This window comes from Natator depressus, chromosome 2 (genome assembly GCF_965152275.1).
Source record: "Natator depressus isolate rNatDep1 chromosome 2, rNatDep2.hap1, whole genome shotgun sequence".
NCBI lineage: Eukaryota > Metazoa > Chordata > Testudines > Cheloniidae > Natator > Natator depressus.
The window spans coordinates 248,997,362-249,012,719 of NC_134235.1; the positions used below are offsets into that span (position 1 = coordinate 248,997,362).

Consider the following 15,358-nt stretch of genomic DNA (forward strand, 5'->3'; position numbering starts at 1 on the left):
GTGTAACTGTCCTCCCTCTTGGGTTCAGGCCACCCCCCTTTTGGAGGCATCGGGAAATTGGTATGCCCTCCAGCAGGTCATTGGGTGGTCTGACTTGCAGCTGCTCAATTGCCCAAATGACAGTTCAGGGTGCAAAAAGGAGGATTCAGCACACACCAGTCAGCTGGTAGCCCTGGCCTACTGGGGTGGACACCAATAGTCTAGGGGCTTGAGCCCTCTGGACATGGGCACAGCAATTAAACTCTGTCACTGGCCTTCTAGCCTAAAGGATAGTGCGCTATCAGTCCCGCATTCGAGGGCTGGGGTTAGGGAGTAGAGGGACCCGGGCCCACCCTCTCCACCAGGTCCCAGCCCAGGGCCCTAGCAGTAGCAGGCAATCTTGCCACTGGGTTGGTGGGGAAATGTGTGGTTACTGTCTTGCCTCCCGACGCACAATCAGACCAAAGTCATGCTTTCCTGGGCTACATCCTACGTGGTTCTGCTGGCACTACTCTGTCGCTTCTGGAACCTGGCTCTCAGTCTCACTGTCAGGTGGCCCTTCCTCCCATCTCTCCCCGAGGTGATCCATATCCTGGAGCAGTGGGTTGCCTTTTCTCCCCACTACCACTCATGGGCTTCACTGAAAGCTCAGCTCTGTCAGAGGAACGTCTGCCTCCTTCCCTGGTCTGCCCAAAACTGAGCTGCAGGGCCATATTCTTATACTTCCTACTCCACCCCTGCACTTCCTCAAGGGGGGCAAGGTGGGGTTGGCTGTACCCATGACGGGCGTTAACCCCCCTCTGTACTAGATGGAAGTTGTTTTGCCTCACTACACAAAGGATCCACAGTCTTCACCAAGACACACCCAGCATGGATCTTGGGGTGTATTATTGCCCATTATGACTTGGCTGAGATTTAACCTCTTTCTAGAGTGATAACCACTTTTACAAGATCACAGTCTACATCTGTGGCATTACTCAAAGATGCTGAAATCTGCAGAGCTGCAACTTGGACTTCTGTACATACTTTCTCCAACAATTATGCTCTGGTTCATGCCTCTAGGACAGATGCGGCAATTAACAATGCAGTTCTCTTTTCAGTATTGGACTCTGTTCCAGAGCTCCCTCCTCTTTATGGGAATACTGCTTGGGAGTCACCTGAAATGGAGCACCTATAGGGACCCTACTCAAAGAAGGAGAGGTTACTCACCTTGAGCAGTAACTGGAATTCTTTAAGATGCATGTCCCTATGGGTGCTCCATTACACTCCCTCCTTCCTCTCTGTTCGGCGTTTTCTCTGTGAGACTTTGTGGTAGAGAAGAAACTGAGGGCAATTCATCCACAAAGCCTTATATATCCTGGGAATGGGGCACAAGGGTGTATTGGGTGTATATGGCACTGCTACTAAAAATCTCCAAAGACACAGGGGCACATGCACACCTGAAATGAACTACCCATAGGAACATACATATAAAGGAACTCAGTTACTGTACAAGGTGAGTAACCTCTCCTTTTCTCTGAAGGGAGACAGATCATCACCATATGTAAAAAAGGCACTGTCTGGAGAGAGAGATGGCAGGAGAGTCTTTGCCTAGCCTGAAATGCTGACAAGAGTTCTGACTCACAGAAGGGGTGAGATCAAACTAGAGGCTAGTAGAGGGGGGTTACATCTCAGTACTTGTTATTTTGCAAAACTTGTAAGTCTAATGCTTTCAGAGTGAAGTGAATGTAATTAAGAAATTCCTTTGCTAAGCAAGCTGGTGTTCCTTGCCTTCCTGCCTGGTTGGCCCCAAAGAGGTTAAATTAGATGCCCAGCCTGAACACAGTGCAGGAAGGACACTCAGAGAGTGTGCATAAGCAACGAGGGAAGCTCCGGAGGTCTGAGGCACTGGCCTTCAAATACTTGAAAAGCTGCCATAAAAAAGATGGAGAAAAATGATTTTCTCTTGCCACTGAGGGCAGGACAAGAGGCAATGGGTTCAAACTACAGCATAGCAGATTTAGATTGAATCTCAGGAAAAACTTCCTAACTGTAAAAACTGTAGGACAATTGAACAAACTGCCTTCACTGGAGGTTTTCAAAAAAAGGCTGGATAGCCATCTGTCTTAGATGGTTTAGACACAACAAATCCTGTATCCTGCCAAGGGGGTAGACTAGATGACCCTTGCAGTCCCTTCTAATCCTAATCCTTCTAAACATAATTGTGCTCACAAAAGTCCTTACGGTATGTCTACACTGCAATTTAAGCCCAGGTCTGTGGGATTCAAGCCTGCAAACTCAGTGTTTGTAAGCCCAGGCTTGAGCATCCACACTGCATATTGACCCTAAGTTTACAGTTTCTGGACCTGGGTCTTACATGTCTACACTACGATACGTAGAACATAGTCAAACTAGACTATCCCAGGCTTCCTAGTGCACTCCCCAGCTATAGTTGCTCTAGCCATTTGTTTGTGGTGCACTGTGAGAAAACTTGCTTGTCCACGTCGCAGCACTTTACACAACATTGTCTCAGTGCACCAACACATCTAATCAAACTATTTTTTGGGTCTGCACATTCCTGGCAACTGGTGCAAGCTATGTGGAGGAGTCACCAGTTGAAGAACTTGTCTTGCTTGGGCTTTCACTCCTGTTTCAGGAAACGGGAAAAGTATCCACAAGTCACTGGTGCATCCTTTGGTGGTGTTTTCTGATGTACCGAAGGCACGATACAGACATGGCAGACTCGAACTGGCTGTTGTTCACAAATCTCGGTATACCGCTACTGTCTCCTATGTAGACTGGCGCATCTGGAGCAGGGCCACAAGCACAGCCTGATGGGATCACATTGTCATTGGGACCTGGGATGACCAACAGTGGCATCAGAACTTTCGCATAAAGCAAGCTACATTTCTGGAGCATTGTGAACAGCTTGCATTGACCTGCCAGCATCACAGCACATGTATGAGGACGGCCATGGTGGTCCAGAAGCAGGTGACCATAACCATTTAGAAGCTAGTTATCCCAGACTGCTATAAGTCTGGTGCTAACCAGTTTGGTGTTGGAAAGTTACCTGTGGGTAAAGTGGCGGTGGAGGGTTCTGAGGCAATCAGGTGTATGATTTATCCAAAGATGGTGGGCATAAACAATGTCCCTAAATTGCTGACTTTGAGAAAATGGTGTTTCCAAACTGCTCCAGGGCCATTGATGGGATTCATGTGTCTGAAGTTTGTCTTCCTCAAGGTGCACCTAAGCACATAAACTGAAAGGGTACTATTCCATTGTTATGCAGACCCTCATGGACCACAGAGGCCGATTTATGGACGCCAACATGGGCTAAACTGGAAAGGTTCATGATGCCAGGGTTTTCCCCTGATTGGGAATCTACATTCTTGGATAGGCCAGAACACTATTCCCACCCAAGTTGATGGTCATAAATGGAGTAACTGTCCCCAATGTTATTCTAGGGTACCCCTGACTACAACCTTTTGTGTTGGTTTATGAAATTATATCCTGAGTCAGAGGCCCTGGCAAATTACACTCTCAAGTGTGGAATGGTGGTCAACTGTGCATTTGGCAGATTGAACCCCACTGGTGCTGTTTATAGAATTGTTTAGATTCCAGTGTCATCAATGTTGTGTGAATTATTGTGGCTTGGTGTGCTCTGCACATTCTTTGTGAATCCAAAGGTGAGCCACTTGCCCCTCAATGGGCCTATGATAGTAATTGATTACTGATTTGGTACACTTAGACAGATGGTGCTCCTGTAACAGTTGGAGCAGGCTGCACCCAGACAAGGGAAGTCAGCAATGCTTTGTACTCCCACATTGTGAACTTGCATGGATCAACTGAAGAGGGAAAACAGTATGTTTATGGTTGTATTTGTACCATGATTCTTACAGTAAAAGAAGTACTATTGCTGTATGCTACGACTGGGGTGTGTGTGACTGTCATGAATTATTAATTGTGCATGAGATGACTGCTTATACCAGGGTGGTTTGTATGATATGAACTGTGGCTTTTCATTATGGATTGCTCTGAATAGAAGAACGGAGATATTGTTTGATACAGCTTCCCAGTTATGCCTTATGTCTTTATCTTTCTTCTAAATACAAGTTATATGATGCAGCGATGGTAATAAACTTTATTAATAAATAGGGCTATCAAGCGATTAAAAAAATAATCGTGATTAATCGCACTGTTAAACTATAATAGAATACCATTATTTAAATATTTTTGGATGTTTTCTACATTTTCAAATATATTGATTTAAATTACAACACAGAATACAAAGTGTACAGTGATCACTTTATATTTATTTTTGATTAAAAATATTTGCACTGTAAAAAACAAATTTTATTTTTCAATTCACCTAATACAAGTACCGTAGTGCAATCTGTTTATCATGAAAGTTTAACTTAAAAATGTAGAATTATGTACAAAAAAAAACTGCATTCAAAAATAAAACAATATAAAACTTTAGTGCCTACAAGTCCACTCAGTCCTACTTCTTGTTCAGCCAATCGCTCAAACAAGTTTGGTTACAATTTGCAGGAGATAATGCTGCCTGCTTCTTGTTTACCATGTCACCTGAAAGTGAGAACAGGCGTTCGCATGGCACTGTTGTAGCCGGCGTCGCAAGGTATTTACATGCCAGATGCTCTAAAGATTAATATGTCCCTTCATGCTTCAACCACCATTCATGCGTCCATGCTGATGACAGGTTCTGCTCAATAATGATCCAAAGCAGGACAGACAGATGAATGTTCATTTTCATCATCTGAGTCAGATGCCACCAACAGAAGGCTGATTTTCTTTTTTGGTGGTTCGGGTTCTGTAGTCTCCTCATCGGAGCGTTGCTCTTTTAAGACTTCTGAAAGCATGCTCCACACCTCGACCAAGATTTTGGATAGCACTTCAGATTCTTAAACCTTGAGTCAAGTGCTGTAGTATTTTTAGAAATCTCACATTGGTACCTTATTTGCATTTTGTCAAATCTGCTGTGAAAGTGTTCTTAAAAAGAACTCGTGCTGGGTCATCATCCAAGACTGCTATAACATGAAATATATGGCAGAATGCAGGTAAAACAGAGCAGGAGACTACAATTCTCCCCCAAGGAGTTGAGTCACAAATTTAATTAATGCATTATTTTTTTAACAAGCGTCATCAGCATGGCAGCATGTCCTCTGGAATGGTGGCCGAAGCATGAAGGGGCATACAAATGTTTAGCATATCTGGAATGTAAATACCTTGCAATACCGGCTATAAAAGAGCCATGCAATGCCTGTTCTCACTTTCAGGTAACATTGTAAATAAGAAGCAGGCAGCAGTATCTCCCATAAATGTAAACACACTTGTCTGTCTTAGCAATTGGCTGAACAAGAAGTAGGACTGAGTGGATTTGTTGGCTCTAAAGATTTACACTGTTTTGTTTTGAGTGCAGTTATGTAACAAAAAAAAAAAATCTACCTTTGTAAGCTACACTTTTATGATAAAGAGATTGCACTACCGTACTTGTATGAGGTGAATTGAAAAATACTATTTCTTTTATCATTTTTACAGTTCAAATATTTGTAATCAAAAACAATTTTATAAAGTGAGCACGGTACACTTTGTATTCTGTGTTGTAATAGAAATCAACATATTTGAAAATGTAGAAAAACATCCAAAGATATTTAATAAATTTCAATTGATAGTCTATTGTTTAACAGTGCGATTAATCACAATTAATTTTTAAACGTAATTAATTTTTTGAGTTAATTGCGTGAATTAACTGCGATTAATGAACAGCCCTATTAATAAAATGAAAGCCTTTATTTGTGAACACAGCTGTATTACAAAAAAAATTAAAGCATTCTCAGGCAGGTCAATTGCCATTACAACACCAAAACAACAGTAATAAAATACTCAAATCAGTAATAAAGTGCGTAACACTACCATTGAACAGGGAAATCAGTACAAACAAAAGAATTCTCTACTTTTGCATGTCACCAGGCCTCCATTCTCCTTTCTCTCTTTAGCATATTTAGCATGCACATGGTGCTGCTGCACAGGGTGGAGGACTGCTGAGGGTGCATTTTCCCTGATTACCTAGTGCTTAGTCATGGTTGCATGGGCCACCCAACCATACTATTGTCCAACATGTTCCTTATCTGCAGGACGTGGTGCCATGGAAGAGACTCAGGATATGGAATAGGAGCCTGAACTCTTGTGGCCATTAGGCAGACCTCTCCATGCTGCCACCCAGCAGTACCTGTAACTAGCTTGTGCTCCACTACTCACAACCTGCTATGGACACAGCCCATCGGAAGTCCTGGCTCAAGCACTCTAACAGGGAGCAAAGTTAAGGCTCATGACTCTTGATTGGCTCCCTGCCCCTGTATAAACCCAGCTGGTATTCTAGGACAGTGGTTTTCAAACAGCACCATGTCACCATGAGTTTCCCACCCCCCTGCAAGATTCATTTCAGTTTTTCCTCCTCCACCTCATCTCCACAGATGTAGGAATGGTCAAAAAAAAAAATAAAAAAGGTTGCCATCTGCCCTTTTCCCACCTGCACCCCAATCTGCCTCAGAATTTATCTTTTGGTGTTCCACTCACAATTTTGTGCTTGATTTTTTAATGTTTGTGTCTGTATTTTGACCACTCACTATCTCACAGCCTAGGCACATGCCTGGAAGTTATGGTTTGCATTTATTAGCTGTGCTTATCATGCTCTAGGCTAGTTTATAATAAAAACAGTGCACTATGTCACCTAAACCAGTATTAACACATACATATAAATTACTCCTTCAAACAAAATCAAGAGCCTGGATAAAACAGATAGGCCTTGCACTCTGCCCTGAAGGTTGACAAATTGTTATACTGTGTTCATCCCAATTTTCTGTATTATCTGAGCATGAAACTCAGGCCGTGTTGGACCCAGATTGGGAGGAAATTTCACAGTTGAAGGCTGTTGAATGACGGTGCCTTACCCACAGACAAACAAAACTAAGGAGGTTCAGCTTACCTGCCCAGCTGATCAAAATGATCAAGGTAAAACTCAAGCAGAGAGGATGTTTCTGAGATAACTACGGCCCTTTTGTGCCTATGTATCAAAACAAATATCTTGAATTAGGTCTGGAAACAAATGTGGAGCTCATGCAACCTCTAGAGCAGAGTTGTAGGCCTCTACCAGCTATCCCCTCTTTTGCCAATCACAGGTACATCTTATAGGGCCTAGGCAAAATTGCAAACCTCTGGGATGCTAACTATCCCAATACATGCAGGGAGAGGCTGGACCACCACCCACTGGCTGGCTGTGTGGGGGATTGGGTGCACCTGGTGAATGGGTGGTGCAGTGGGCATGATCTCCCTGTGCACTAGAGAGCTACAGGAGGAACTGTGAGTCTATGTGGGCTTGTGCCTTAAAGGCACAATGTCTTTTAGGAGGAGAAATGGCCTGGTAGCCTTTTCCTTCCTACTGTTATTCAACAAGAATGCATCGTGGTGGGGCTGAAGAACTTTTAGCAGGAGGGAGGAGGTAAAGATTGTTGAGGTGAAAAGGTTGAGTCTGGGCCGTTGAAGAGAGGAGAATCAGAAAACAGTGCAGTGCCTGTGCCAGCCTGTTCCCACCTGGTGGAGGGAGGCAATGAGAGGAAGTTAACTGTGAAGAGAAACAGTGAAGAGATAAGTATGGCCCAGGAGGTGAAAGGAAAAAAAAGAAAAGGGGGTGAAGCAAAAGAAAGATCCAGTGGAACCAGACTGATATCCCCTGGAGGTAGAATGACTGCTGCTTACCAAGCCCTGGCAGGAATGTGTCCAGGGGGTCTGACCCACCTTTTAAATATAAAATATTTTCTGAATGCTGTAGGGAGGGAGGAGCAGGGAACAGTGCCCAGATGTCTCAGGACTAGTCGTAAGGGGCTATGCAGATTTGGAAGGTACAGTCATGGCTACAACAGACACCAGCAGGATCCTCCAAATGTTGTTACAGACGCACAACAATTAAAATAATAAAATGCCAGCAAATCAGCCCAGTTCTTTTTGCTTCTGCCATCTAGCAAATGACCCAGACACTGGACTGTACAGTAGCTACTAGACCCAGAGGGGGAAGGGGCAAGGATTCCTCCTCTCAGACTGCAGAGCACTATGGCCACAGTAGCCCTTTGCAATCCTAACTTGCCCCTGAAGGTAGGGAAGAACAGGAGTATCCTCATAGCACCAGATCCTCTACCTCCATAACCTGTAGATTGGAAGCTACTGTGAAGTAAAGCGCCAGAAGGCATATGGGGGCACAGATCCTACATGCCACCCCTCTCTCCCCATCCCCACATCCAGCCTTTCATAGACGAGGAGATAGGATTTATCCCCTAATGAATGGAAACAAAGTTCAGACATAAATGTCAAGGACAAATGACTGTGCTGCATCATCAGCAGAATGCTATCCACATCATGCTATCTTACATCTCACTGTCTTAAAATATTATCTCATTGAATCTATGTTCTCATATCAGAGAACTTCTTTCTGTTGGTGCAACTATTCATTAAAGGCCAACAACATACTCTGATTTTCACAATATAATCACAGTTATCCCTGCCTTGAAGAATTTACAGTCTAGAAGACAAAGTGAGACAATATGTACTGGGAAAAACAGAGGGAGCCATTTCCTTAGACAGAACTGTTTTTGCTTCCACTTTCTAATGTTTACCATTTATTCATGGATGGTGGGAAGGGTAAATAGTAACTGGAAAAACAAGTGAGTCAGGCCCTGTTTATGCGAGAAAGGATTTGCTAGCATAGATATCAGCAAACCCTCATAGGGTAGATGCAGCTTGCCATCAGCAAGAGTTCTTCTGCTGGTATAGCTTACACCAGCTCCCTGAATAAAACTGCACCTACAATAGGGCTTTTGCTGGCATAGTTATGTCAATTAGGTATGTGTGGGTTTTTCCCCACACTCCTAACTGGCAAAATTTTTTAATGTAGACCAGACCTAAGTAGGAAACAAACTATAGGTTCCTTCCTCTCTGGGCCAGAATCTGTGATCTTTGGTACCAATTAGGTGCTTGAAAGGTCACCCTAAAATTAAATATCACTTTTCTGAAAGTGTTTCCTCTGTTATTGCTCCAAGTAACACCTCAGATCACTGTAATCAAGAGCAAAGAACTTTTTTCTCTTCCCCCTCACCCCTGAGTTTATCAGTCCTGGGTGGCGAAGCTCCAGGCTGTCAGTGCCCCGCACCGTCCATTAAATCGATGGACGCACTCCTGATGATGATGTGCACTACTGACAAAAGGAGTGTAGTGTGGACATGTAAAATTGATGTAATTACTGCAGTAGCTGTACATCAAAGTAACTTAAATCAGCTTAATTTTCTAGACTTGCTCTCAATGTCACAGCTAAATACAAGATGGAACAGATTGTTTAACATAAGTAGTTACACATATTTTAAGAAAAGGAGTACTTGTAGCACCTTAGAGACTAACAAATTTATTTGAACATAAGCTTTCATGAGCTACAGCTCACTTCATCGGATGCATTCAGTGGAAAATACAGTGGGGAGATTTATATACATAGAGAACTTGAAACAATGGGAGTTACCATACACACTGTAAGGAGAGTGATCACTTAAGATGAGCTATTACCAGCAGGGGAGCGGGAAGGGGTTTCTTCCTCTGCCCCCCACCCCCACCCCCCACTCTCCTGCTGGTAATAGCTCACCTTAAGTGATCACTCTGGTCACAGTGTGTATGGTAACACCCATTGTTTCATGTTCTCTACGTAGAAATTTCTCCACTGTATTTTCCACTGAATGCATCCGATGAAGTGAGCTGTAGCTCACGAAAACTTATGCTCAAATAAATTTGTTTGTCTCTAAGGTGCCACAAGTACTCCTTTTCTTTTTGCGAATACAGACTAACACTGCTGCTACTCTGAAACCTGACATATTTCAAGGAATCATTCAAAGTGAAATGGCCCAACTACACTCCTACAGTCACAAGGAGGAAAGTGGGGAGGAAGCACCAGGGTGGAGGGGTGGTTTTGTTAGCAGGCTATAGATTGTAACAAGCCATAAATTCAGTGTCTCAATTTGGTCTGTGATTTTTAGTCTAGCAAAATTATGACTTTAAGCTCCCAGGTTTGTCTTTTGAAGGTCTTGTGCAGCTGTCCTTTGAAGATAAGGCCTGGTCTGATATAAAGTGATTTCTTTGTAAAAAGTGTTACCCATAGGTAACAGTGTGTTTTTGTCTGTAATTTTTCTAAATGATTGTCGGTTTCACCCATGTAGCTGCTATTGGGGCATTTGGTGCACTGGATGAGGTACACCACATATTGTGATAGGCATGTATAAGACCCATGGATTTTGAAAGGTGTGTTGTGGGGAGTGTTGATCATTATGCCACTGGAAATATATCTGCAGGTTTTGCATCTGTTGTTCTGGTAGGGTCTGGTCTGGTACCACTTTGAACTGGTGTGTCCTAGTCTGTGGAGAGCTTGCGTGTGATGGTGAGCTTGGAGAGGTTGTTTGAAGGCCAAAAGACAGGAGGTCAAGAAAGATTTCTTTCATGATGGGGAACCCATCAAGTAGTGGTTGTAGTTGTATGATGATACAGTAGAACCTCAGAGTTACAAACACCTTGGGAGTGGAAATTGTTTGTAACTCTGAACAAAATATTATGGTTGTTCTTTCAAAAGTTTACAACAGAACAGTGACATAATGAAGCTTTAAAACTTTATTATCCAGAAGAAAAATGTTGCTTTTAACAATCTTAATTTAAATGAAACAAGCACAGAAAGTTACCTTACCATGTCAACTATCTTTATAACACTTTCCCTTTATTTTTTAGTAGTTTACGTTTAACGCCGTACTGAACTGTATTTGCTTTTTTTTGGTCACCGTTGCTGCCTCATTGCATACTTCTGGTTCCAAATGAGGTGTGTGGTTGACACAAAGTTATGTCAGTTTGCAACTCTGGTGTCCATAACTCTGAGGTCCTACTGTATCTCAAATAGGTTCCAGTATGGAGTGGCAGCTAGGGGTGTGCAGTTGGCGGGGGAGTATTTTTGTATTAAGTCCATGTACAGCATATATTTCTTTCAGAAAATAACAGCCCCTTCTAAATTAGCTGTACAAATTAGCAGAACACATTTTCCAGAGACAGATAATAGCAACATGCCTACAGATCACCAGACTTCTGCCTGGGGTAGGGTTCAAATGTGCAGTGCCGGAGCCTACCTCAGATTCAATACTCCAGCACCACATTACAGTGAGAACTCCCTGCAAACCGTTAGCTAAGGTACGAAGCAAAAACCTCTGATCGGGCCTGAGCCGTAACGTGGGTTATAACACCCGCCCCACATCGCCCTTTTCCTAGCGTTGCTGCCCCCGTGCAAGTCAATCTCTCTGGCCTGCTAGTGTGGCACAGTGTCCTAGAGAGGTGAACTCATCCTTCAGGAACTTCTTCTGCCGCCCTGCGGCCTCTCGCTCTGACGGAGGGGCTACTGGGCCAAGCTAGCGCCCGGCATGGTGCCCTGGCCCGCAACGCCCCCTCACGTTTGCCCCAGCCGTTTTTCCGTCACCATGTGGGGGCACCCGGGCCAAATCTGCAGCCCAGGGCAGGTGCCCTGAAACGTAACCCACTCCCCCCCCCCCGCGCGTGGGGCTGCCCCATGGCTAGCGCAGCCCCTGCCCCAGCGGCGCGGAGGCGTGATTCGGCTCGGCGCGGGGATTACTTGAACCAGGGGAGAGGCCCCACAGCCGGAGCGTCAACGCCCCGCCCGCGCGCGTGAGCAGGCGGGTTTTGCAGCACTTGCCAAAAGCGGCATATTCAAAAGAGGCCCCAGCCCAACCGCCACCACACCCGGGCACGCGCTCCCTCGAGCGCCCCCACCCTCTCCGCAGCCTCAAGGCGCAAAGCTGATTGAGCCTAAACCAACCAACCCCAGTAAGGCCCCCATCGCTGAGGCATGCGCAACTCTACCCTCTCCACCAATCACGATTTGGCTGCCCCACCATTTAGCCCCGCCTCACCCTTCAAATACAGCCAATCGATGGCGCTGGCTAGTCAGCGTCCATAATCTGCTGCCAATCTCCTGACGGGTATTATAACCTACTTTACGGTTCAGGCCCAATCAGAAGTCCTAATTGTCCCGTAGCTAAGGGGTGGTGTGAAGGCAGAAAATGACGCAGCGAGTTTTCCGCGCCGTCGCGCTTCCGGCCGGCTTTTAACTCCACAATCTCAGCCTCGGCTCGTGACGTAACGACGTTCGGCTACGTGCGGCTGGTGATGTAGAGGTCACGTGGGGACAGCGCCGCTGCTGCGCGTAGGGAGCCCCATCCGGTCGGTGCGGCCGCCGGTCCCTGCATGTCGCTCGTCTCCTCTTTCTCTCGCCCTCGGGGTCTTCCGTCCAGTCCCGCCGCCCCGCCTCGCCGCCTCCGCCTCCGCCTCCTCAGCCAACGCCCTTGATGTGGGTCGGGGCCGGGCGGGGAGAAGATGCCGCCGTCCAAGTCCCGCAAGATCGCGATCCTGGGCTACCGGAGCGTGGGTGAGCGCGGGGCTGCGGCTCCCGGAGCGGGGGCGGTGGGGGAATCGAAGCGGTCGGGCCGGACTGAGGCGGGGAGAGACTGGGGCGGCGGCAGGCGCTCGGGCAGGCCGGGTGGCCGCTCCCGGGACCGGGCGGCGGCCCTAGGAAACTTGCCGTTCCGAGGCTGTGGCGGCTACGGGTGAGTGGCCGGGCTGGTTGCCGCTCGCTGATTGCCGGGGGCGAGCCTCCCCGGAGGCGGGGAGTGCGGTGGGAGCCCGGCAGCGGCGCTGAGCTGCGAGCCTGGCCGAACCCGGGGTGGGGGTTCCCCTCCTGCTGCATCGCTCTCCAGAGCGTCCTGCGGGCTGGTTCCGCACCTTGCGCCGAGAGTCCCCAGCGACAGGTGGAGCCCGGCCGGGAGCTGCCGGGGGAGCGGGGACTCCGGCAGCTTCACTTGACCGGGAAAGCCTGGGGCGCACTAACCGTGCGGGGTGCCGCCAGAAACTGATCCGAGTGGCGGAAAGGAGCCGCCTTCCTCGCGGATCTGGTGGCTGGCACCGTGCGCGGGCCCTGTAGGTGAGAGCGCTGCCTGTCTCGGTATCTGCCCGGCCTCAGGGCCGTCGGGTTCGCCGTGACTCCTCAGTCTGCCAAGGCGCTGGAGTAGGGGGGATTCGGAGTGCTTCGGCTCCAGTGGTGCCCTGTGGCTAGGAGAGGGTCAGTGTGCTGATCAGCGAGCCGTTACCGGGAGACTTCACCTAGCCCTCTCATGTGGCTTTCTAAAAAGGTCACCTGGTCAGAAATGCTTCGTGTGAAAAGTATTCTTAATTGTAATGGCCAGGTGCCTGCTATCTTACTGGAAGGAGTGATGCCCACTGTTCAGGGCTCACCGTAAAGCTATCATTCTGGCTAAGGAGTTAACACTTCTAATATAAAACATTCACTTTAGCAGGGTTCATTGTTGCATGAATTCTCATGTTTTCCTACATGCTGTTGTGTGTTTAATGGAGTGATGGTTTTCCCAGAACCTTTTTAGTAATTATGAGCTATTGAGATGTGATTGCTGAGACACCAGCTAGGTACAGTACTTGGGGTGCATCAGTTCCATTGGTTCAGGGAAGCTATGGGGTGATTCTTTTCACTATTCATTCTCCCACAGACCCCTGCACAGAGGATATAAGCCCTCTCCTGCTGCTAGATTCTTCCTCTGGAATTGATTTCCTCCTCCTCCTTCCCCCCTCCCCCCGTGTGTTAAATGTCTAGTTCTCCCTGTGTGTCTCTTTTCCTCCAATTTGTGACTCTGCTCTAGCCTTGGTCTCTAGGGACATCCCTTCTTCTTGATGGCTGGTCTCTAGATGTTTTTCTCATCCCAAATTTATGAAGATGTTCCAGGTTTATATAGTAGTAGTGCTGACATGGCAGTGCTGGACCTGTGCCTTATCACTTCACTGAACATGTGCAGTACTATTGCTGTTGACCCATGCAAATTAACCCAAGCAGAAGAATTCCCCAGAACCATCCAGCAGCAGCCTGAAACTAACAGTTATAATCAGTTTTTCTTTGTTTTCCCATGCTGTATGATTACCCTTTTCTTCAGGTAGATCTTAGGGTTCTCATGGCTTAATGGAACACAATTTCTGATCTTGCAACAAAAGAAACGTTTTAAAAATTAAGATAGCTAAGTCATTCCCCATGTCACTTCTGTGATTAGTAAAAGTTGAAAATGTGATCTTCAGTAGGGACCTATATTTAGATGGGAAACACGAAGGAGAATAAAATCTCTGTACTTTGTCTGCCCGCAACAGGGGTTTCCAGAAACAACTGCAATAGAAATGTTAAATGTTGGTAATTGTCTGAATCTGCTCAGTTAGGCCCCAATTCATCAGCAAAGCCCCCAAACATTGAATTTTGTTGAATAGAAGAGTAAAGAATTGCTATACGCTATATAAGAATGGGTGTTTCTTAACTGTCATATGTACAGCAATAAAAAGGATGCACACTGAAAAGTAGGCGGTAAGACTGTTTAACATAAAGTTATTTAACTGCTTAAAAGGTGAGTAACATCAGTTACTTCCCTATAGAATTAGGGTCCCTCTCTGATACTTCTACCATTTGAGCAATTTGATTCTAGAAATGGATTAAGTCTCAACTCAGTTCTTTCTTTCTGGCCACTAAAGACACAAGGTGGGTGAGGTAATATCTTTTATTGGACCAAGAAAGACAAGGTTTTGAGCTACACAGAGCTCTTCTTCAGGTCTGGGGACCTAATGAAGACTCTGTGTAGCTTGAAACCTTGTCTGTCTTGGTCCAAAAATAGATACTACCTCACCCACCTTGTTTCTCTAATATCCTGGGACCCACATGGGTACAACAACACTGCAAACAATCTCTGACCACTGTAAGTTATGAGGGAAGCCTTTAGGCTAGAATTCCTGAATATAGTCTCAGATATTTTTCATGCACTTGTTTTAGTTAAAAATTCAAACTACAGAAACAAATACTAAAAAGTTCATTGGAACTTTGCTTTCTTTCTCTAAAACTGCTTATTCATGAAGGACATTGAAGTGATAAGATTCATAGCTTATTGTCAATATCTAAAAAAGAAAAGGAGTACTTGTGGCACCTTAGAGACTAACCAGTTTATTTGAGCATAAGCTTTCGTGAGCTACAGCTCACTTCATCGGATGCATTAAGTACTCCTTTTCTTTTTGTGAATACAGACTAACACAGCTGCTACTCTGAAACCTGTCAATATCTAGGAGACTGACAATGGCTTCAAAAGCTCTACCCAGTAGAGAAACAAATTGACAACCTCCACCAGATAAAGCAATAATTGATCAAGGCTTGAGTAAAAGAAAAATGAGGAAAGATACTCTGCCTAAAGCACTCTCTGTCAAGTGC

The 15,358-nt window shown here is 45.7% G+C and overlaps 1 protein-coding gene across 2 annotated transcripts in view; it reads left to right on the forward strand.

The window, feature by feature from the left end:
• The first annotated feature begins 12,177 nt into the window (after positions 1-12,177).
• The window catches only part of RHEB (Ras homolog, mTORC1 binding), a 60,410-nt gene continuing 57,229 nt past the window's right edge, over positions 12,178-15,358 (forward strand). Inside the window, exon 1 of one of the 2 annotated variants that reach the window (XM_074946324.1) lies at positions 12,178-12,484. In XM_074946324.1, coding sequence (XP_074802425.1) covers positions 12,433-12,484 — 52 coding nt within the window. In that variant the 5' untranslated portion in view covers positions 12,178-12,432. The remainder of the gene's footprint in view (positions 12,485-15,358) is intronic. The other variant, XM_074946323.1, reaches the window with a different exon arrangement.